The sequence below is a fragment of the Psammomys obesus genome, unplaced genomic scaffold (genome assembly GCF_907164565.1).
Source record: "Psammomys obesus unplaced genomic scaffold, mPsaObe1.curated_primary_1811, whole genome shotgun sequence".
Classification (NCBI taxonomy): Eukaryota; Metazoa; Chordata; class Mammalia; order Rodentia; family Muridae; genus Psammomys; species Psammomys obesus.
Window position 1 is genome coordinate 26,258,537 of NW_026592510.1, and position 21,354 is coordinate 26,279,890.

General features: G+C 43.8%; 2 protein-coding genes across 3 annotated transcripts; one reads left to right on the forward strand and one right to left on the reverse strand.

Annotated features, from left to right (window-relative positions):
- Positions 1 to 85: 85 nt before the first annotated feature.
- Positions 86 to 13,326, forward strand: Ttc9c (tetratricopeptide repeat domain 9C). Of its 2 annotated transcripts, XM_055613766.1 has the most exons (4): positions 86 to 438; positions 793 to 1,032; positions 5,820 to 6,002; positions 10,182 to 13,326. In XM_055613766.1, the coding sequence occupies exons 2-4, from the start codon at positions 795 to 797 to the stop codon at positions 10,274 to 10,276; spliced, it is 516 nt and encodes a 171-aa protein (XP_055469741.1). In that variant the 5' UTR covers positions 86 to 438; positions 793 to 794; the 3' UTR covers positions 10,277 to 13,326. The 2 variants fall into 2 exon arrangements, with proteins under 2 accessions (XP_055469741.1, XP_055469740.1); XM_055613765.1 differs by having other exon boundaries at positions 86 to 1,032.
- Positions 13,327 to 16,874: 3,548 nt separating this feature from the next.
- On the reverse strand, positions 16,875 to 19,401 carry Zbtb3 (zinc finger and BTB domain containing 3). The gene is made up of 2 exons (XM_055613934.1): positions 19,381 to 19,401; positions 16,875 to 18,935 (listed from the first exon to the last, which is right to left on the reverse strand). Exon 2 carries the CDS (start codon positions 18,882 to 18,884, stop codon positions 17,352 to 17,354), a length of 1,533 nt encoding a protein of 510 aa, XP_055469909.1. The 5' UTR covers positions 18,885 to 18,935; positions 19,381 to 19,401; the 3' UTR covers positions 16,875 to 17,351.
- Positions 19,402 to 21,354: the final 1,953 nt, after the last annotated feature.

Genomic DNA, 21,354 nt, shown 5'->3' on the forward strand with positions numbered 1-21,354 from the left:
CTATTGGAGAAGTGGCCGGGAGTTTTTTTTTTTTTCCGGGTTGGTCCGCTGGAGAGGCGGGGCCATTTCTGCGGGGATTACTTTTCTAGACTCCTTTCTGATTGGGTGGTGTGACGCAATGCGCGCGCCCCGTTAGATGCTAAACTGCTGGCCATCCAGGTCTTTTCCTGTCTGTGCTCCCGCACGTACACTGAATCCCAGGAGGAGTCTTCCGGCCTTGGGCTTCTGCTGCGGTGCAGTTTGGGGGCTTGCCAGTGCTTACACAGGCTCTCGTACTTCACCTGTGGACTGGAGGCTTGGGCCTCATTCACTTCGGTTACTTAGTTAACAGCTGAGCCATCAACAGATGTTTCTTGAATAAGGACAAATAAAGGTTGGAAAGGAGAGAAGCCTTTTCGACTTGTTTCAGCTGTTCCCGCCTACTCCGTCTTCTTCCAGGTCAGGGGGTGTGCCTCAGAGAAAGAAGGAAACGAATTTTGCGGGCGGTCACACACTTCGGACGTTTAGTCGGGCCTTTGATTCTTCCTAGAGTCTGTACTCACGCCGGGATCTCTTCTTCAGAAAATCACTTGATCTATGGCTTCACTATCCCCACAGCATTCCTTTTTTTAGTTTGCGGAACTTCGGGAAACTGAAAACTACCACAGTAGGATAGATGGGACTAGTAAAAACAGCAAAGCTCCAAATCTGGGGAGCCTCTTGAAGGAGGGTAATTTTCTGCTTGCAAAATCGACTGCCACTTGATCCCAACACTACAACCTCAGTTTCTATTACATTTAATAATTCCAACAGTCATGGAGAAGCGCCTGCAGGAGGCTCAGCTCTACAAGGAGGAAGGGAACCAGCGCTACCGGGAAGGGAAGTACCGAGATGCTGTCAGTAGGTACCATCGAGCTCTTCTTCAGCTGAGGGGTCTGGACCCAAGCCTGCCTTCTCCTATACCCAATCTGGGACCTCAGGGCCCAGCTCTCACGCCGGAGCAAGAAAACATACTGCACACGATCCAGACAGACTGTTACAACAACCTAGCTGGTAAGAGCGGGACTGGGGGTTAGGTAGACCATCAAAACAGGACCATAGAGCCGGTCAGTGGTGGTGTAGGTCTTTAATCCCAGCACTCGGGAGACAGAGGCAGGCCGATCTCATAGTTGGAAACTATCCTGGTCTACTGAGTAAGTTCCAGGGCTACATAAAGAAACGCTAAACAAACAAACAAACAAAAAAACCCAGGACCTTCGAGCCCTGTGAACATTGGAAGAAGATGTTCTTTGCTGTCATCTGGTTATTCAACAATGTATTGAAACCCGTTTCCAATCTGTAGGATAGATTTAAGCAGGCAGGGTTTCTCAAGCCTCACCTGGAGAGTTTGTGAAAATACAACTTCCTGGGCGCTAAACCCCAATAACCTTGTTTTAGTGGATCTAGGGTGGGACTGCCCATGGGTTTATCTGGAGGAATGTTGCTAACACCTGAAATACCAGCACTTCGGAGTGGCTTCAAGTCTGAGGTCCAGACTTGTGATGTGTGGTAAGGCCCTGTCTCAAACAAGAAAGAATAAGTTGGATACCGAAATAGTCATAGTCTGGAGCTGTTCCATTTAAGAAAGGATGGTTGCATAGTTTTCATAGAAGTGACACAACATGGAAGGGCAGGTACTGTTAAGGTCACTGCACATTGATCTATGTAATTGTCACAACAGTTCTTCCAGATTAATCTAAGGAAACTGTCAAATATCTAGCAACAAGTGCATTTGAAATTATACCCAAACAGTCATTAATTCCCAGTGCTTAAGTTCTTGTTGCAAGATTCCATGTCCTATTAAAAAAATTTAAAAAATGTACTAAGGAACTGGCCAAAGATTAAAGAAATGAGTTTTAGAGATGGGTACCTATGAAAGCTCTGGGAAACTTTCACAGATGTCTCATAAAGACCCTTTGAAAAACTGGGTAGAGTGGTCCATGTCTGTTCTCCCAGCCATTCCTCAGGAGGCTGAGACAGGAGAATCACAAATTTGAGGCCATTGTGGGGAAACATACTAAGACCTTATCTCTCTCTCTCTCTCTCTCTCTCTTTTTTTTCTGATTTAATAGTGTTCATTTATTGAATACCCATGACATATATGGTGGTCTATTTGCAGCATTTCTCATCTTTACCAGAATTTGGATAGCTACTTCATAATAATCTTCATTTTTACAGATAAAGAAGTCAAATAATACTCCAGCCTAAAAAACTCTCAGTGTCTTCTTGGCCCATATAAGAGAAAATCTACTCTGGCCCTTGCCAGAAGCGTCTAACATGTTCTCACTCCTCCATATACTCAAATCTCACAGCACATTTCCACCTTTAAAGTCTTTGAAGCTCTAGTTTCTTGAGTTAGAATGTTCTGTCCTCGCTGCAAGCACTCTGTGGCTTAGGTAGACCCCAGCTTTTAAAATTTACTTTCTTAGAGTCCGGCATAGTGGTCAGCAGTCAGGAGACAGAGGAAGGGGCAGACAGATATCTGAGTTTGAGGCCAGCCTGGTCTACAGAGTTCCAGGCCAGGGTTACACAGGGAAACCCTGCCTCTAAAAACCATAATAAATGAATGAATGAATGAATGAATGAATAAACTTTCTTAGAGGACCGTTTAGTAACCAAGCAACAGTTTAACTTTATTTATTCTCCAGCAGATTTATTTTTTTCAAGGTATCTTTAAAGTTTCATTTGTTTATGTATTCCTCCCACTTAGGGGTGCCCTGGCATTATTTAATCATTGCTTGATATCAGTTGGTGCTCAGTAGAGATCAGTCAAGCCTTATATCCTAAAATACTTTCCCTAAGCTGGTAAAATCCTGCCTCATAGCTGGGGCCCAAAGGGTACAGTGGGACAATAGGATTCAGTGTATTATATCTTATCTGGTGTCATTACTAAGCTGTTAAACTCAGATCTCTTCTGTCTAAGCTCAAAGACCTCTATCTTCTAAAGTCTTTAAAAAAGAAATTTCCTATGTTTCTTGGGTTATTACTGGCTCTCCTACCAAACTCTCCACCTGCTAATGGCTAGCATTACTAAAAAATACTTCTCCTGAAATCTGTTTCAGTACATCTCACATTAAGCCTATGGAGGAAAAAAATTTATTATTCAAAATAAACAAGGCTAGAGAGATGGCCCAATAGTTGGGAACACTGGCTGCGCTAGCAGAGGATCAGAGTTCAATTCCCAGCACTTACATGGTATTTTACAACCATCTGTAACTCCAGTCCCCAAGGGATATGACACCCCCCTTCTTACCCCCTTGGGCACATACCAGGCACACACATGGTTCACATACATAAACAGGCAAAACACTCATAATAATGAATATTTACAAATAATCATCAAGATGCCTGCCTTGTTCTCCTTGCTTTTAGTTTAGTGTCTGACCATAGTACTTGGTAAGTAGTTATCAGTTGTTGTATTGAAGCTGACGTGCTGGATTAATTGACCTGTGGAGAATACCTCATGTAAAGCCTTCTTGGCGGGGATGTAGCAGGATGCAAGCATAATCCAGGCTTGTTAATGGCTTCATTATACCTGAATCTCCACCATCTGAGCATGATTTAATTTTAATATGTTTAATTCCCATAGCTGTGAAATATCTTTCCCTTTTTATTTTAAAAATAATTACTGTTATTTGTCTTTTATGGGTATGTGCACTTGTCAAGGCAGATAGATGCCTATGGTGTCCAGAAGAAGGCATCCAGTATCCTGGAGCTTGGAGTTACAGGTGGTTGTGAGCCTTCCAATGTGGGTGCTTGAAACCAAGCTTGGGTCCTCTGCAAGAGCAGTATGTGCTCTTCACCATTGAATCATCACTCCACCCTCTTTACCTTTATTTTTGGTGTTGGTGGGGAATGAACTCAGAGCCTCAGTATGCCAGGCAGTCAGGCAGTCTGCTGAGCAACAACCCTTCTTTAAGGCAGAACACTTTTGAACATTGCTTCCTAACCAAGATTTATTCTGGGGTTCTATTAGTCAGCCAAAAGAATAGTGAATTAATATGTCGTTGGAAATGAGGTTGGCATGGTAGCACAGAACTGTAATTCCAGGCTGAGGCAAGAGGATTAACAAGTGTTTAAGGCTGTCCTGGGTTACAGACTGAATTTCAGGACTGCCTGAGCTACAGAGGGAGAATCTTAGTGTTCTGTTGCTGGGGAGAGACACCACTACTACAGCAACTCTCATAAAGGAAAGCGTTATAATTGGGGTTTGCTTAGAATTTCAAGGGTTTGAATCCGTTATAATCACGGTGGGGAGCATGGCAGCATGTAGGTAGACATGTTACTGGAGAAGGAGCTGAGAGTTCTACATCTGGACCTATAGCAGGAAGAGAGAGAGAGCACCCACTGGGTCTGGGTTTTTGAAACCTCTGTACCCACCCCAGTGACACATTTCCTCCAACAAGGCCACACCTAATCTTTTCAAATAGTGACACTCCCTAAACATTTAAATACTTGAGCCTATGGAGGCTGTTGTTATTCAACCATGACACAAAATCCTAGCATTTATTATGGGCATGTGTTGATGCTTGCCTATAATTCTACAGTTGGGCCTGTGGAGAAATGAAGATTGTCTTCCAGTGTGTAGCGAGTTCAGAGCCAGCTGCAGCTATTTAAGACCCCTATCTCAGTAAACTGTGGTAACAATTCTGGAACTTTGGTTTCTTTAAAAAACACAGAACTATTATAAGCATATGTTTTTGTTTTAATCCCAGGTGTGGGGATATGGAGATGCTTTGAACTGTCCACAGCAGCTAACTATGATTTGCCTGGTACTCTAGCAGACGAATGATTTTGCCAGCTGCAGATAGTTTTTTTCAGTTGTGTAACATTTGGAATCCTGAGAACTTTTCAGAGGGCATATAAGTACTAGGGCCCCCGGGAGGTGGGGTTGGTGTTTGTTCAGGAAGTTGGTTGTAAGTTGTTTTTTGGTTTTTGAAACAGGGTTTTTCAGCTGTCCTTGACATGCTTTGTAGACCAGGCTGGCCTCGAACTCACAGAGGTCCGCCTGCCTCTGCCTCCCTGAGTGCTGGGATTACAGGTGTGTGCCACCGTGCGCAGCTTGGTTGTAGTTTGTTGGTAATTGTGCTTAAAGAAGAAAGAAATTAGATCCAAGAATCTCTCTCTTCGCTCTATCCTTATTTCTCTCTTAACTAGTGATAGGGATGAAATGGGGGCCGGGAGATAAAGGGTGGGAAAAAAGAACCCACAAAGTAGCAAGGAGCAGCTACAAGCAAAGAAAGGAGAAGAAAGAAATTAGATTCAGAGATCCCTCTCCCCCTTCTCTCTGTCTTTTTCTCCTATCTAGTGATAGGTGGTGAAACTGGGTGGAATAAAGGGTGGGAAAAAGAAGAACCCACAGAGTAACAAAGTCCAGCTACAGTAGACAAAGAGAAAATTGACAGCACTTGGTTCAGATTTCATGTTCATTCCATTTAGAAGCTCTGAGATCTTGTGCTAATTGCTTATCCCTGAGCCTGGATTTTTTTCATCCATTAAATGGAGGCTAACACTGATTTTCACTGTGGGTGAAAAGATAGGATATATTCAATGTATCTTGTTCTTTCCTTACAAAATGGCAAACAAGCATTAACAACTGTACAATATAAGAACTGTGATAGAGAAGGGGGAGGGAGGGTGGGACCGAAAGGGGAGGAGGGAGGGCCTTATGGGGGGATACAAAGTGAATAAACTGTAATTAATAAAAATAAATAAATTTAAAAAAGAACTGTGATATGCTGGCTGGTGGGATCTCCTGTAATAAGCCCTCCTTCTCTCTCCCTTTAACATGGCCCATTTAGCCTGTCTCCTCCAGATGGAGCCAGTGAACTATGAACGAGTGAAGGAATACAGTCAGAAAGTCCTAGAACGTCAGCCTGATAATGCCAAGGCCTTGTATCGGGCTGGAGTAGCCTTCTTCCATCTGCAAGACTATGACCAGGCTCGGCACTACCTGCTGGCTGCTGTCAATAGGCAACCTAAAGGTAAGTGAGTGAAAGGGACATTAAAGTAACAAGCATATATATAATTGTTTTGTTATCAGCACAAGATAGTGATCAGTGTTTAAGGAGATGACAGTGCTAATTGCTGTAGTCTGACATTAAACACTGTATACATCACGTACTGAATTATATGCACTATACCTGTTTATATGAACAGCTGTTACAGATCAACAGAAAAATAATTCTTAAAAAAGAAAAGAAAAGAAGAAGGGGTAGGGCTATACATAGCTTAGTTGGTAGGCATGCACAGACCTCTGGTTTCAATCCCCAGCATTGCACAAAGTGTATGTAGTGGTGCACAGGCCTATAACCTCAGCACTTAGGAGACAGAGGCAACAGGACCAGGATTCTGTAGTTACATAGTGAGTCTGAAGATGGCCTGGGCTATATGAGATCCTGTCTCATGCTGGTTGTTGGTCTTTAATCTCAGCACTTAGGAGGGAGGGATGGGTGGATCTCTTGAATTTGAGGCCAGCCTGGTCTATAGAGTGAGTTTTAGGATAGCCAGGGCTGCTTCATAAAAAATAAAACCCAGGGCTGGAGAGATGGCTCAGAGGTTAAGAGCACTGGCTGTTCTTCCAGAGCTCCTGAGTTCAATCCCCAGCACCCACATGGTGGCTTACAACCATCTATAAAAAGATCTGGTGTCTTCTTCTGGTGTGCAGGTGTACATGCAGATAGAATATTGTATACATAATAAATAAAATATTAAAAAATAAATAAAACCTAACCAAACCAAAAACACTAAACCCAAAACCTGTCCAATTGAAATGGTACCTCTGGAAAGCAATTTTAGTTTAACTTTGTCAGTTTAAAGACCTATTTATTTTTTTAAGTATACCAGTGTTTTAGTACATGTATATTGTTTACCGCTTTATTGGTGTCATGACCCTGGGAGAGCTGAGCCTAAAAATGAGGTGGACTAAAGTCTCATACAATAGCCAACTTTACTCAGAGCATCAGACAATTTATACTCTGAGGATTAAGAAGAATCAGGAGTAAGGACCAGGAATCCCAAGGACAAGCCACACATGGCAAAAGATGAGTAGTCTGAAATAAACTCAGTCCTTAGCCACTATACCTAGGAGGGGCACGAAATCACATTCCAAGAACCATTCTTTCCTTTTGAAGAAACTCAGGTCACAAGACTCTTGATTTCCTGGAGTTTTCTCACAAGCGCTTAGAATTAATCCCTTCCCACAACTCCATTCTTGGACTGTGTTTCATCAGTATAGTTGTGCACCACATGTGTACCTGGTGTCTTTGGGACAAAAGTCTAGGACTAACTCTTTTCTGGAACTAGAGTTACATAGAGCCTGTAGTGAGACACCATGTGAGTGCCAGAACTGAACCTGGGTCCTCTGTAAAAGCAGCAAGTGTTCTTAGTAGCTGAGCCATCTCTCTAGCCCCAGTTTTTAACTGTTTTTAAAACAGGTACTACAAGCCAGATAAAAATCCCAGGACAGAGCAGGGAAAATGGTCATGAAATTCCCAGATGAGGATTATTGGCACTTGATAGCTGTTAAGAGAGGCAGAGCTAGTTTTCTTTAATGATGTGATCCCTTTGTAGGTCAGCCACACTCCAGAACAGGCCCTATTCCCAAGAGTAGTTGGAGAACATAAACTGTACTGGATGGGGCTGGAGAAAAAGAAAAGTCAAGCCTGGGGAGGAAGGATTTAAGAATATTAAAAGTGTGCACATGAACAAGTTTTCCACTTCTGTAGGGTTTGTGAGGTTTTTATGGTTTTTGTTTGTTTGATTGATTTTTGTTTATTTTGTGGGGGGGCTTTGGGGAGTTCACAGGCCACAGCACATGTGGAGGACAGAGGACAGCCTGTAGGCGCTGCTTCCTTCCTTCCACCATGTGGGTTCTGGACTCCCTCTGCTTGTCAGCCTGGCTGGACAGCGAATGCCTTTACCCACTGAGACATTTCGCTAGTCTGAGGTTTTGTTCTTTTGAAACAGGGTTCTCCCTTTTTGCCCAGGCTGACTTGCAGCCCAGTGCCAGCCTCCCTGAGGAGCACTAGGTTTTACCACCTTACCCAGAATACTTCTGTGTTCTTGCTTTCACAGGAAAGTAACTGTTACTTCTGTCTATATCCTTAGGAATATTTTGCTTAAACAGGCATATGTGTTAGTATTCCATGTATTAGCCCTGCAGGTCAGCGGTTTATATATACAAGCCTATCTCTGGTTATTTTGCTGTTCTGTAGATCAGACTCAGGGCCTTGTGCCTGCCCTGCAAATACTCTACCCCTGTGACTTCCAGTCTGTTTGTTCTGTGTATGTAAAATACCCACTACCATTCTACCCCCTTTTCTGTTTTGTTGCTGGAAACTACACTCAGGACATTACACCTACCTGGTGCTACACCCATGTCCTTATTAAGTTAAATTAACTTAATTTATTTTGGAGTTTTGAGGCACAAACTTTCACAATATAGTCCAGGCTAGCCTGAAGCCCTACCTATTGCCCAAACTGACATTGAAATTGTGATCTACCTGCCTTGGCCTTCTGAGTACTGAGATCATAATGAGGATTTTAGGAACTTGTTTTCTTTTTTCTCATTTATTTGAAACAGGGTCTCATGAAGGTTAGGCTGGCTTGAATTTCTGATCCCCTTCCTCTCTACTTCCCAAGTGATGATGTTACAGATGTATGTGCTACCATACCAGCTTAGGAGGTTTGTTTTAAAGCCTCTACCTTTTAAAGAATGTTAGTGGATCCCAGTGAATGAATTTGATCATCATCATTAAGCCTGCTCTCCAGACAGGAGCTGGGCTTTGCTTTAGATAGTACTTTATCTTTTAGCACATCTAGCTTGGGTGTGACCTAGAAAAGAAGCCACTGACTGGGGAATTTCAGAGTTGGCACTGAGGTTTCAGAACAAAAAGGAAGCTGTGAAGCAGGTGGCAGGCTCATTTCTGCATTGGTTGGTTTAACACTGAATATTTTGTCTCTCTTTTCTTTTTTTGGCTTTTTAAGACAGGATTTCTCTGTGTAGCCTGGCTGTCCAGGACTCACTTTGTAGACCAGGTTGGTCTCAAACTCTCAGCAACCTGCCCTGGTTCTCTTTCTTTAGATATCTCTCTATATGATCCTGGCTGTCCTGAAACTCACTATGTAGACCAGGCCTGCCTCAAACTCAGAGAGATCCACCTGCCTCTGCCTCCCCAAGTGCCAGGATTACAGGTGTGCGATACCCTGCCCAGCTCCTTTTCTTTCATTCTCAAAGCAACTACTGGAAGCTAGAAGCAGAGGAGTCCCAAACATAACAGTACAATAAAACCTTTCATTTATTTAAATGAGTTTTAAAGCCACTACTACAAACTAATGAAGGTATGTGAGACATTTTTTTTTTTTTCTGACTTCAGGCACACAGATGAAATGCTGCTAATTGGGCACAGGGGCACACATCTATACTCCCAGCTATTCTGAGAGGCTGAGGCAGGAAGGTTCATGTGAGCCTGTAAGTTCAAGACCAACCTGAGCAACACAACTACCTCTTTGTGGAGAAAGGGTTTCTTTGTGTAAATCTGGCTGTCCTGGAACTCGCTCTAGATCAGGCTGGCCTCTAACTCAGAGATCTGCCTGCCTCTGCCTTCCACCATGATTAAAGGTGTGGACCACTACAACCTGGCTTGCTGACTATATCATTTTAAAAAAAAAAAAAAGCTTCTATATAGCTCATTTGGTAAAATGCTTGCCTGGATCCCCATCACTGAATAAAACCAAGCCTAGTGGTAGATGTCTATAATCCCAGCACAGTAGGAGGGCCATGAATTTGAGGCCAGGTACAAACAAACAAACAAATAAATCCTAACCTATCGATTTTGTTTATTTATTTAAGTCATAGTTTTTAACTGTACCTGGTGGTTTATGCCTATAATCTCAGCCCTTGGAAGGTAGAAGCAAAACAATCAGGTATTCAAGGCAGTTTTCAGATACAGATCAAATTCAAAGCCAGCCAGGGCTACAAGAGTCTCTCAAAAAAAAAAAAAAAAAAAAAATCACAGTGACAAGACTTTACTATTGCATAGAATGATTGTAATGCATTCAGATTTTGGAAAACTGAAATAACTGGGACTGTTAACAGTGCACTTTGGTTCATTGGTGTCATTACTGTCTACCTGTAAATGTCTTCTCCATTGTCTTTGAAGATGCCAATGTCCGACGGTACCTCCAGTTGACCCAGTCAGAACTCAGCAACTACCACAGGAAAGAGAAGCAGCTGTACCTGGGCATGTTTGGTTAGTGAAGAAAAAAGCTGATTCTTCAGTTGAACTCAAGTGGACCACTAAAGGCCCATCAAGGGAAACTTGAGCCTCAGCAAGAGAAATTCACCCTTTACCTCTGACCCAGGTGGATTTCCATTTTGTTTCCTGTTCTGCACAAGCTCTTTGCTACTTAGCCCATCTGCATTGTCTGTCCCCTAGTGTATTCGTATGGCTTGCAATCATTATTTGCCTTGAGAAATAGACTAGAAAGCATTCATTGACTGAGTGGAATCAACTATATCTTGGGTTTTTGTTTGTCTGTCTGTTTTGTCAAGACAGGGTTTCCTGCATAAGAATCTTGGCTGTCCTGGATTCACTCTGTAGCCCAGGTTGGCCTTGAACTCACAGAGATCCACCTGCCTCTGCCTCCAGATTGCTGGAATTTAAGGCGGGCACTGCCATACCTGATGGAATCAGCTATATTTGTGGCATAGATTTAATGAGATGTTAGATGTTTTCAGATAAAGAGGAGAGGCCCAATGAAGGATGAAATAGTAAGGATAGACATAAAGGAATCTTTTGCTCTTTCCTCAGATACCTTTGTTTTTCCCAGTGGGAAAATATATATTTTTTATGAAACTTGATAATTTATAAATTGAGTCTAAGTATATTTAAAGATTTGAAATTAGTCATTTTTGGGCTAAGGCTGTATCTCAGTGGTAGACTGTTTGCCTAACATGTACAAGGCCCTGTGTTTGATTCCCCAGTGCTACAAATATAACCAATTAAACAATAAAGAAATCAAACTTTTGTTATTTAATCTCTTATACTCCTTTAATTTCTTAGACACATTCAGTTTCTTTTCCCCCATAAAAGTTTCTTCTTTCTAGGCAGACATGAGGGTACGTGCTTGCTGTTCCAGCACTTAGAAATCTAAACCAGGACAATCAAATTCAAGTCCAGCTAGATGTATGTAGTGAGACCTTGTCTCAAAATTGAAGGGCTGGGGATACAGCTCAGTGACAGAGCCCTGGGTTTAATTTCCAGCACTGCAAAAAAAAAAAAAAACAAAACTTTTCTGGGGTTTTGTTTTTTCCTCTCCTGGGAATTTCTAGTTCTTGCAATTGCTTGTACTCCGATCATTAACAAAACTTATTTGTCATTAATTTATTCTGCTTTAAAACTTCTGGAGTGAATACCTGGGATACATGAAATCCTGATTTTTGTTTGTTTTTTAAATGCCTCTGGAGTCAAGTACTTAAGTAGTTAAAAGTATTTGACAACTCTGTCCTCCTGCCAAAAAAGGAACACAAGTTCTAGTGAGCTTTTTCTGGGTATGTGTATGGTGCTGGAGTTTGATCCTACCTTGCACATGTTAGGCAAGCACCCTGTCTTTGAGCTACACAGCTAGCACCAAAGTGTTATTTGTTTTTGTGTTTCAGACAGGGTTTCTCTGTGTAGCCTTGGCTGTCCATGTTTTTTGGTTTTTGTTTTTTGAGACACGGTTCCTCTGTGTAGCCTTGGCTATCCTGGATTCCCTTTGTAGACCAGGCTGGCCTCGAACTCAGAGATCTGGCTGCCTCTGCCTCCCTGAGTGCTGGGATTACAGGCGTGTGATACCGTGCCAGGCCCTGTGTTTTAATTTTAAATGGCTAAATTTCACTTTTCTGAAAGACATTACTTTGTCTTCTTGAAAGAGTATCATAATAAAGCAAAACAGAACCCAAGTTTCCTCTTCACCTGTCTATTTTTTAAGAGCTCAGGACCTCACAGAGTAAGGAAAACTACAAGGAAAGGCATTTATTGCTTAGTTTCATGGAAGCACCTGATAAGGCCCTTTAGAACCTGTGTCACTTGTGGGTACAGGGTACAGATCTAGTGCAGTCCTGCCTCTGTGGGGTTCATCAACCATTGGCTGTTTTGTCATGGTGTTTTTTCTGTGGATTGTGTCATGGGTGCCAATTAGTAGCTAAGACCATGTAGCAGGCCTCCACCTTTACAAGTAGAGATAATAAGCATGTGTCACTAGCTAGCATATAATCATAAATATGTTTCTTGAGGTGGGATCAGCCTGGTTTATTAATAACACCCCAAACTCTCCCAACACATTACTCTTCTTTGTTCCTCCCTATAATCTAAATAATGCGTCCATCAAGGTACAACAAAAGGGTTTCTACCAAATACAAGGACAGAACTAAGTAAAGTAGAATGTTTTCTTTCTCCAAACTTCTTAAACTGCTAAGATTAGCATATGTCTGTGATCTCAGTACTCAAGAGAATTGCCGTAAGGCTAGTCTGGGCTATATTGCTGAATTCAAAACAAAAATAACTCAAAATAGGCCGGGCAGTTGTGGCACACATCTTTAATTCCTGCACTCGGGAGCCAGAGGCAAATAGATCTTTGAGTTTGAGGTCAGCCTGGTCTATATAGATAGAGCTCCCAAGACAGCCAGGGCTACACAGAGAAACCCTGTTTTGAAAAAAAACAAAAACTGACAAAGTAAATGGATAAAATTCCTATACTGGGTTTGACAAAATCTTGTCATAGTGAATCCTGTCACTTTGGGTTAGAAGCCCCTTTGAAGTTTCCTCTTAGTAATTTTCCATGTACAAATATCAACATTACCTCTCGACTGTATATACCCACTTGTCTTGTTGGAGTCATTTAGGTCCTAATCTCTGTGTCCCACTGCAAAACCTGGTTGCTGAGGTTCCTGTTGCCATGACCTTGCCTTTGAATGGTCTGTCTTAACATGCTTTTAGAAATTAAAATCTTTGTCATCTTGCATGCCTTACTTCTTTGGCACTAGTTTTGCTCCCTGGTTGTTGTGTAAAAATTTTATGTTAAAGGAAGCTGTCCACTACATCAATGAGAAAAAATAAAACTGATATTCACAAACATCTTAAAAACTTATCTTGCGGATTAATTTCTTAGCCTTCCTAAGAGGCAGCGCAGTGGTGAGACTTACACAGCAGCTCTTATTCTGAAGCCCAATGCCCAACAGACTTTAAGGAACAGAAAAGTACACAAGGGACCTGACACAGGTCTTAAAGGTCTGACAAGCCTACATTGTGGGTCAGCCACAGAGGATCCCTAAATAATGTGTTCAGAAGTTCAAAGAGGTGCCTTGCTTTGCCAGGCTGTAAGCATTCCCAACAAGATTTGACAATTTTGAATGAAGGAAAAGAAAATCTTTGTGGTGTATGTGAAGGGATCACACATAAAGGGCAGTTTGAGACCGAATTTCCCAAATTGAGACCAACTACCTTCATAGTTTTGCCTCAAGGTCTAGTTACATGTTACCTGTGTGTTTAGTCAGTATGTGAAGGTTAGGAAAAATAAAACTGATAAGGTGTTAGCCTTGTGGTAGAGAGCACTTGCCTAGCACTGCCCCAAAATTATTTCAATATATTTTTCAGCTTTTAATATTTCTGTATCCTTGACTTCCCTTGACCTCATGGCAATCCTTCCGTGTCAGCCTCCTAGGTGCTAGGATTAGAGGCATGAGCCAGCCTACCAGTTAACCTTTACACACTGGTTCTTCCTATGTTGCCCAGGTTAGACCAATTTGTTGAGCTCAAAGGAGCCTTCTGCCTGAGCCTTCCAAGTAACTAAAACTACTGGCAAGTGCCAGTTACCTGCCTTTAAAAATTGTATATTTACCTATTCATGGGTTCTTTTTCAACTTCCGTGATAGGACTGGGATCCAGGGCTTCATGAATGCTTGGCAAGTACTCTCCCGGAGTTACACTCTGGTCCTCTGACACTTGAGTAAAGTATTGGCCAAAGGTTGTGGCCTGAGTAGTGCAGTACTGTTAACTTAGACTGTCTAGAGAAACTACATCCATTCCAAAAGAACATTGTTCTTTGAGGTTTTTGGGGGGACAGGCTTTCTCTGTGTAGCCTTTGTTCTCCTGGAACTCACTCTGTAGACAAGGCTGGCCTTGAACTCAGACATCCAATTGCTTCTGCCTCCTCAAGTGCTAGGGTTACAGGTGTGTGCCACTGAGCGTGGCTTGGGGAACTGATGTTTTAAGACAACATATTCTTTTCAGACATACCCCAAACACTTTTTAAGTGAGAAATCAAACACTATAAAATCCACTCTTTTGAAGGCAACTGATTCTTACAGGCATTTTGATATTTATTGTAGGAAAAGACTGGAAAAGGTGCTTCACTTACCTAGAATAGCTTTTACTATTTTTACTTATATTTTGGCCTGTCTTGGAGGAATTAAGGCAGTAATAATACATTTGCATAAATAAAATTGGAAGACAGATAGTTAATGTAAGGAATGTGAGCTGGGCCTGGTTGTAGATCCTGTAATTACAGTACTGACAAGGCTAAGGCAGAAGATCTAGCCTAGTCTACATTACAGGACTCTGTCTCAAAAGACCAAGGAGGTAGGCATAGTAGTATATGCCTATAGAGAAACCCTATCGAGAGTGGGAGGAGAGAGAGAGAGAGACCCTGTCTCCAAAAACAAGGCAGGAAGAAAAAAAGGAACGAAAAGGAGTGTGACAGGTATACGATTTATTCTTCATTGTAGGGAAGATGTGGTCTTTTTTGCTGCCTCCAACTGCCAAGTAGCTAGGACTATAGGGGCAGCTGCCATTATACTGTACTCAGCTTTAGAATTTTCTCAGTAGAAAAAAAAAAGTCTACTCTTGCTTCCCATAAGGGAACTTTGGCCAGATCCTCAGTGTTCAGCTCTGCTTCCTATCTCAATAGTAGTAGCTTAGTAGGAGGAGCTCATAGTCCTAAGTATGACACAAAGACTCAGAGGAGAGGAAAGAAATCAAAGAAGTTTGGTTTTATTTTGACCCTTTTCCATTTCCCTTTCTGCTTGAGTTGCATTTAGGTCCTTGGGTGCCAAGAGAGGATGTTTGTAGGACACCTGGCTGGTCTATGCTACAGATCTACCTTTCACAGCCTAGAAAGTTGCCTCTTTGACATGGAGCTCCCTCTCCATCCCATCTCAACTTCAAATTGGGGATTTTTGGGTTTTGTTTGTTTTTTGCTATCTATTGCCAATAAATAACACTCTGTATAACCTTTAAGTTTTTTAAGCTGCTGTTATCACACTTGTTTCTTTTGGAGTGCTAGGGATCAAAACTCGGGTCTCAGGCTCGGGAAGCTTTCAGTCTCCAGCCCCATATATTGGAAGTAAAGGTCGTAGAGACTGTAAGATCCTCTTGGGGCCTCCTGCCTTCGCTCTCAACCAGCTGTCATTTTGATGCCTCTGCAAGCTCTTAGCCCCTGTACAAGTCCCTCCTCATAGGGTACACTGTTTTCTCTCATCAATTTCACATCTTCAGAGGCCCCGATTCAAATTCACAAATGGGCAAAACTTGCAAGTTATCAATACAGTGTCTTTTGTCAACACAACCAACTATATACCTTTCTAGGTGCAATGCAGAGGTGATAAGGTAAGGGAACAAAGCCACACTTTTAAAAGAAAGAGAAAACGACTTCCACAGTTGGAAAGATGATTCATCTACTATGATCATTGCTACTCTTCAAGAGGACCCAGGTTCAATCCCCAGCACCCACTTGGTAGTTCACAACCATCCATAACTCTAGGTCCAGAGGAACGTAGGCCCTCTTCTGGCCTCAGCAGAGAACAGGCACGTGTGTGATACACAGACATACATGCAATCAAAACCCCATACACATAAAATAAGAATATAAGCTGGGCAGTTGTGGAGCACACCTTTAACCCCAGCACTGAGAAGGCAGAGGCAGGTGGATCTCTGTGAGTTCCAGGCAGCGTAGTCTGCAGATCCGAGTTCCAGGATAGCCAAGGCTACAGAAAAAAAACCAAAAAATAAATTTTCATTTTTTTGGTGGTGTCTTTTTTTGTTGTTGTTTCTCTGTAGTCCTGGCTATCCTGGAACTGGTAGACCAGGCTGTCCTCAAAGATCTGCCTGCCTTCCAGTACTGGCATTAAAGGTATGCTTCCCTTCTCCACTGCCCTGTAAATAAATCTTTTTTTTTTTTTTTTTTTTTTTTTTTGGTAACAGGGTTTCTTGGGGCTGGAGAAATGGCTCAGTGGTTAAGAGCACTGTCTGCTCTTCCAAAGGACCAGGGTTCAATTCCCAGCACCCACATGGCAGCTCACAACTATAACACCAGTGTGAAGATCTGATACCTTCACACTAATACACATACAATAATTTTTAAAAAAGTTACTTTTTAACAGCTCTGAGTACTATGTCACCACACTGAGCAAATAAATATTTTAAAAAACAAAGGAAAGGGGGCAGTTGGTGCATGCATTTAATCCTAGCACTGGGAGGCAGATGCATCTCTGAGTTCAAGACCAGCCTGGTCTACACAGTGAGATCCAGGACAGCCATGTCTTGAAAAACCAAAATAAACAAAAAACCAAACTTCTAGTTGTTGGCTAACTACCTGCTTTGAACATTGTTATGAACCAGAATATCATGCATGTTATCTGGAGTCAGAAGTCAAGTTCAAATCCTACTTTTTTCCTTTACCAGCTATTCTATAACCCTGAATAAATAAGTCCTGAGTCTCAAGTTTATTTATATCTGAAAGGGGGTGGGGCCAATCCCCATGAAGTTGTTAAGACTTAACGGAGTATATGAAGTGCCCAATACAATCCAGAACACACAAGTTCAACTACAGTAAGCTGTGTGTAAGTATTGCTATTTGAACTCTTGCTAAGTCTATGCTGCCCTTTCCTTGTCTCACTTTTTGCCTATTATAAGCAATCACTCACATGCTTACCCAATGCAGGTGTCAAATAAATGCACTAGAGGACAGACATAAAGGCATGCAGACTTGTGGAAGAAACCAGCCAACACCAGTTCAAAGGGATAATTTCACTGGCAGTTTTATGTTCCAGAATGTGGAGTGAGAAAAAGTTACACCTCAGGAAAATTCCCAGTGCCCTTAGAGAATCCTGGCTCACCTGCTCTGCCCTATAATGTCCTGTTTATCTGTCTGGACAAAGGAGTAGACACCTTCAGCTTGGGAAGAACCTTCATTCTGCTACCCAGTAGGAGTGATGAGATGCCTTCAACCTTCTCTGTGGTCATCTAACAATGGTAAGAGCAGGCCTGGCATCCGTTCGTGTTCCCCAGATGTTAATTTTTGGGACCAAGTACAAATTCTTTGGGTGGTCCACCACCACCACTGCTCTGTCTCTCTATTGTCTGGGAGCCAGAAAGGGGCTGCACCCCTAAAATGGAGCTAGCCTCTGGATCTGGTTTGCTGCGTTTGGCCAGGTCCTCATTGTGAGCCTTGCGGATGTGGCGGTAGAGGTCCCCTGACTGTGTGTAGCTTCGTAAACAATAGCGGCACTCATAGGGTCGCTCACGTGTGTGTACTGTGGCATGTCGCCGGAGTGTGTAAGAACATGAGAAGGTCTTTCCACATGTCTTGCAGGTGGGAACATCCTCTGTAAAACCCCCAAAGCTCCCTGGGGCTGCTTCATACTCAGATGGCGGGTAAAGTGTTTCATGCAGGGCTGGTGGTGCAGGCAGGGGTGAGGTCACCAGGCCTCGATGATACTGCCCTGGACCTGGCAGCAGATGGTATGGTAGATGAGATTCTGGAGGCAGGAAGTGGTCACTTGGCCCTACCTCCTCTAGTCCTGTTGCTCCTGGCTCCTCAAAAGCCTCTGGCTGTGAAGGCTGTCCCCCATACATTGCTCCTCCAGATGGGAACAGCCCTTCAGCTCCCTGAGGCTGTTCCTCTGATAAGTCAGTCTCCTCATCGGAGATCACAATAGCTTCTACTTTCACCTGGACAAGTTCAGCTTCAGCTGGGGCCGGAGCAGGGGGTGGAACTGGGGCTGGGGGATAGAAACCCTGCAATGGTCCTACAGTATCCCTAGGTTCCACCACCCTCAGACTCTCAGGAACCACATCAAGAGGAGCCAAGGGCTCCACGGAAACTGCTGGAAGGCCAGAAGAGAAGTAGTTTACAGGAATAGTCTCTGTAGAACTACTGGGGCTGGCAAGAGAGACAGACACATCAGCCACTGATGGAAGGGGTGCCCGAAGATGAGATGAGTCAACTTCCATGCTCGGTTGTGTAGTGTCAGCCCCACCAGACACTGGTGGCTCATCTGCAGGATGAGCAATAGGTAAGGGAGTGGCTGGACCCTTCCATTCCTCTTTGCTCCAGCGGGCTGAAGGCTCCACAGATGCCAGTAAAGGCTGGGGTCCTCGAGAACTGCCTGACAAAAACTCCAAACTAGCAGGATTGCTTTCCTCTTCCTTCTTGGTACTGTCTGCCTCTGCCAGAGCCCGGGCTTGCAACCGTTGCTTACACACCTTAACGATATCATTCATGTGCAAGTAGCTGGCAGCTGCCAGAACATCTTCTAAAGGGGTGTCCCCTCTAAGGGCCAGCTGACCAGCATACATAAAGTCCAGAAGCAAACCAAAGGCTGGGGCAGTGACAATCTCATTGTGAATACACACCAGATCCCTCTTGTCCAATTCCCGCTCCTTGTAGAAAAGCTGAAAGAACGGGCTGCAGGAGGCCAGGACAGCCCGATGGGCCAAGAACTGGGTGCTACCAACCATCACAGTGCAGTCACAAAGGAAACCCTGGGACCGTTGCTCTCGCAGGCTCTGAAGCAGCTGCTGACTGTGTTCTGGGAACTCCATAGCACCCTAAGGAAAGAAGGGTGCCCAAGGAAGTTCCCCACCAGTGGTTCCCTAGGAAGAAAGGACAGTGAATTAGGGCAGGTAACTTCCACAGCAAGCGCCGCATCAGCCCTTAACTAGGGCTTGCCACCCAAGGCCTCTGGCAATGCACGACTCCCCCACCCCCACCAAACCATGTTTTCAGTTAACAACCCATTTTCCCCTGTCACACCCAAAGACCTGTTGGCTCCGCCCCTACACCTAACCTTAGGAGTCGTCCCCGCCCCTATTCGAAAAAGCCCTGCCCCCGGAAGTCCCGCCCCTAACCAGCTCTGCTTCCTCGATTCCCAGCCGGTGCCTTCCAGTGACTCCTCCAACTAGGACTGTCTTTCGCGCCCAAGCTTTCCCGAACGATGCCTTCACGCCCTGGTCTCGGAACTTTCCGCGCCTCTCCCTCTCGCATTCCAGAGCTAGGGACTCCCAACGTAGGAACTAGCAGAGAAAGCTGAGCCCTCACCCACAACCTAGCAGCCACCAGAAGAGCTCCGCCCCTTCCCACCTTCGCTGTCCTAATTGGTTCAAGCTTGCTCTTTCTCGTCGTGGATTGGTCCACCGTGCACTACCCCGCCCCTCGGCAACCGGCTGCTCCAAATGGGCAATCCCTGCCATCGCTCAGGCGTCGAGGCTCACAATTGGTTGTTGCTCCTGTCTTAAACTTTTTTTTCTTATCCCGCCTTCTTTGCCCCAGAGCCCTCAGGATTGGCCGAACTTCTTACCTATTTTCCGTAGAGAAATTACGGGCCTGGGTGGGCGCGCGAGTTTGGCTCCTGCGCAGTGTGTTCGAGAGTAAATACCCAATTTCGGCTGCGGAGTACCTAAAAGTAGAGACACAGTAACTTGTCTGATACCCTGTAGGCTCAGGTCTAGACCAGGCTCTGCCGAAACAGTGAGCAGTAAACCACACTTCTCAAAAGTGTAGTTCACTCTTGCAGATCCTGTTCTCAAAAAATCCAGGAAGCTCCACTACCAGACTCAGTAGAACTTCCACTTAAACTTACAACGTAAGTGTTACAGTGAAGATGGCTGCTTCTAGGCAAGTGATATTAAGAACAGGAGTGGGACAGTCTATGAATATCTATCTCTGTTGTTAAAATCTCTTTCCTAAGATCCCAATGATAAACCAAGGTATTATGCCACCAAAGTTCACCCTTGGAAGAGTGAGAGACGGGAGGGGGTAGGGGAAGGAAGACAGAGAGAGCCCATAGTGGAGGGGTTACTTAGAGGAGTGTGGATGAGCCATCTTAGAAGGCCCCTTCTGAAAATGTTTACCCAGCATAGTTTTCTTTTAGCCATATCGATGGAGCCCTCTCCCCTTGTCATTTTCCACCTATATAGTCTATCACACACACACCCAGGAGATGATCCCGGGACCTTGTGCAATTAGGGAAGAATTGAATACAACTGTTTGAGGGGAGTGGCTGGACCTCATGACCTTCCACAGCCCCTCTTCATATAAGGGAAAGTCAAGAGTCAGCAAGCTCACCTGACACTTTTTTTTTTTCCGCCTGCACACCCAGCTGAAGTCCTGAAGATAATGGTAGTTTGCCTCTGAGGATAGTTCTGTACGGTCCTATAATCCATATGTGGTAGCTGGCTTCTGGTATGAACTTTTAATCCCAGCACCTGGGGAAGCAGAGATCTCTGTGAATTCAAAGTCAACTTGGTCAACACAGTGATTTCCAGGCCAGCCAGAGCTGAATGGTGGGCCCCTCAAAATAAACAGTTCCAAGACATAAGGTATTTCTCAATGTACCTTCTTTTTGCTTGAAAGGGTATCCCCATGTAGCCCTGGAACTTGGAGTGCTCCTTTCTCTGTCTCATCTGCTGGAGCTGTAGGCAGATACCATTACAGCTGTCAAAGATGGCTGAAGAAACCTCCCCTGCCCCTTTTTAAGGCAGGGTCTTACTTAGCACAGGTTGTCCTCATATTTGTTGTTGTAGCCAAGAATAACCTTGCACTCCTGATCTTCTTTCTACCATCTGAGTCCTGGGAATTTGAGTATTCATAAACAACAAGCAACCTGAATAAATGTTTAAGAGTGTCTAGGCAGATGGAAAGGGCTGTAAAGTAGGGTGATGGCTGTCTCTTGCCTGCGAATTACAAAAGGTTTTCAGGAGTGTGTCAGTACCCTGTCACTCCATAGCACGCACCAATTTGTGACATGTGGTCCCAGGACTTTAAAAACAAAGGCAGGAGAATTGTCAAGCTTAGGGCAAGCCTACTTCACAAAGCAAATTCCCTCCATCTGTGGTTGCATAAGACTGTGTCCCCCAAATAGAAAAAATTGACAGTAAACACAGTGCATACCTACATAAGTAAGTTTGCTTGCTTGTTTGTTTTTGTTTCTCAAGACAGGGTTTCTCTATGTAGTTCTAGATCTCCTGGAACTCACTCTGTAGACCAGGTTGGCCTTGAACTCAGAGAGCCACT

What these genes read in the sequence shown, in the direction of transcription:
- Ttc9c (XM_055613765.1), top strand. Translation starts at nt 795, where the DNA reads ATGGAGAAGCGCCTGCAGGAGGCTCAGCTCTACAAGGAGGAAGGGAAC. An exon ending in CTGTTACAACAACCTAGCTG is followed by an intron (nt 1,033 to 5,819) that starts GTAAGAGCGGGA and finishes TGGCCCATTTAG; the next exon opens with CCTGTCTCCTCCAGATGGAG. An exon ending in TGTCAATAGGCAACCTAAAG is followed by an intron (nt 6,003 to 10,181) that starts GTAAGTGAGTGA and finishes TTGTCTTTGAAG; the next exon opens with ATGCCAATGTCCGACGGTAC.
- Zbtb3 (XM_055613934.1), bottom strand. Translation starts at nt 18,884, where the DNA reads ATGGAGTTCCCAGAACACAGTCAGCAGCTGCTTCAGAGCCTGCGAGAG.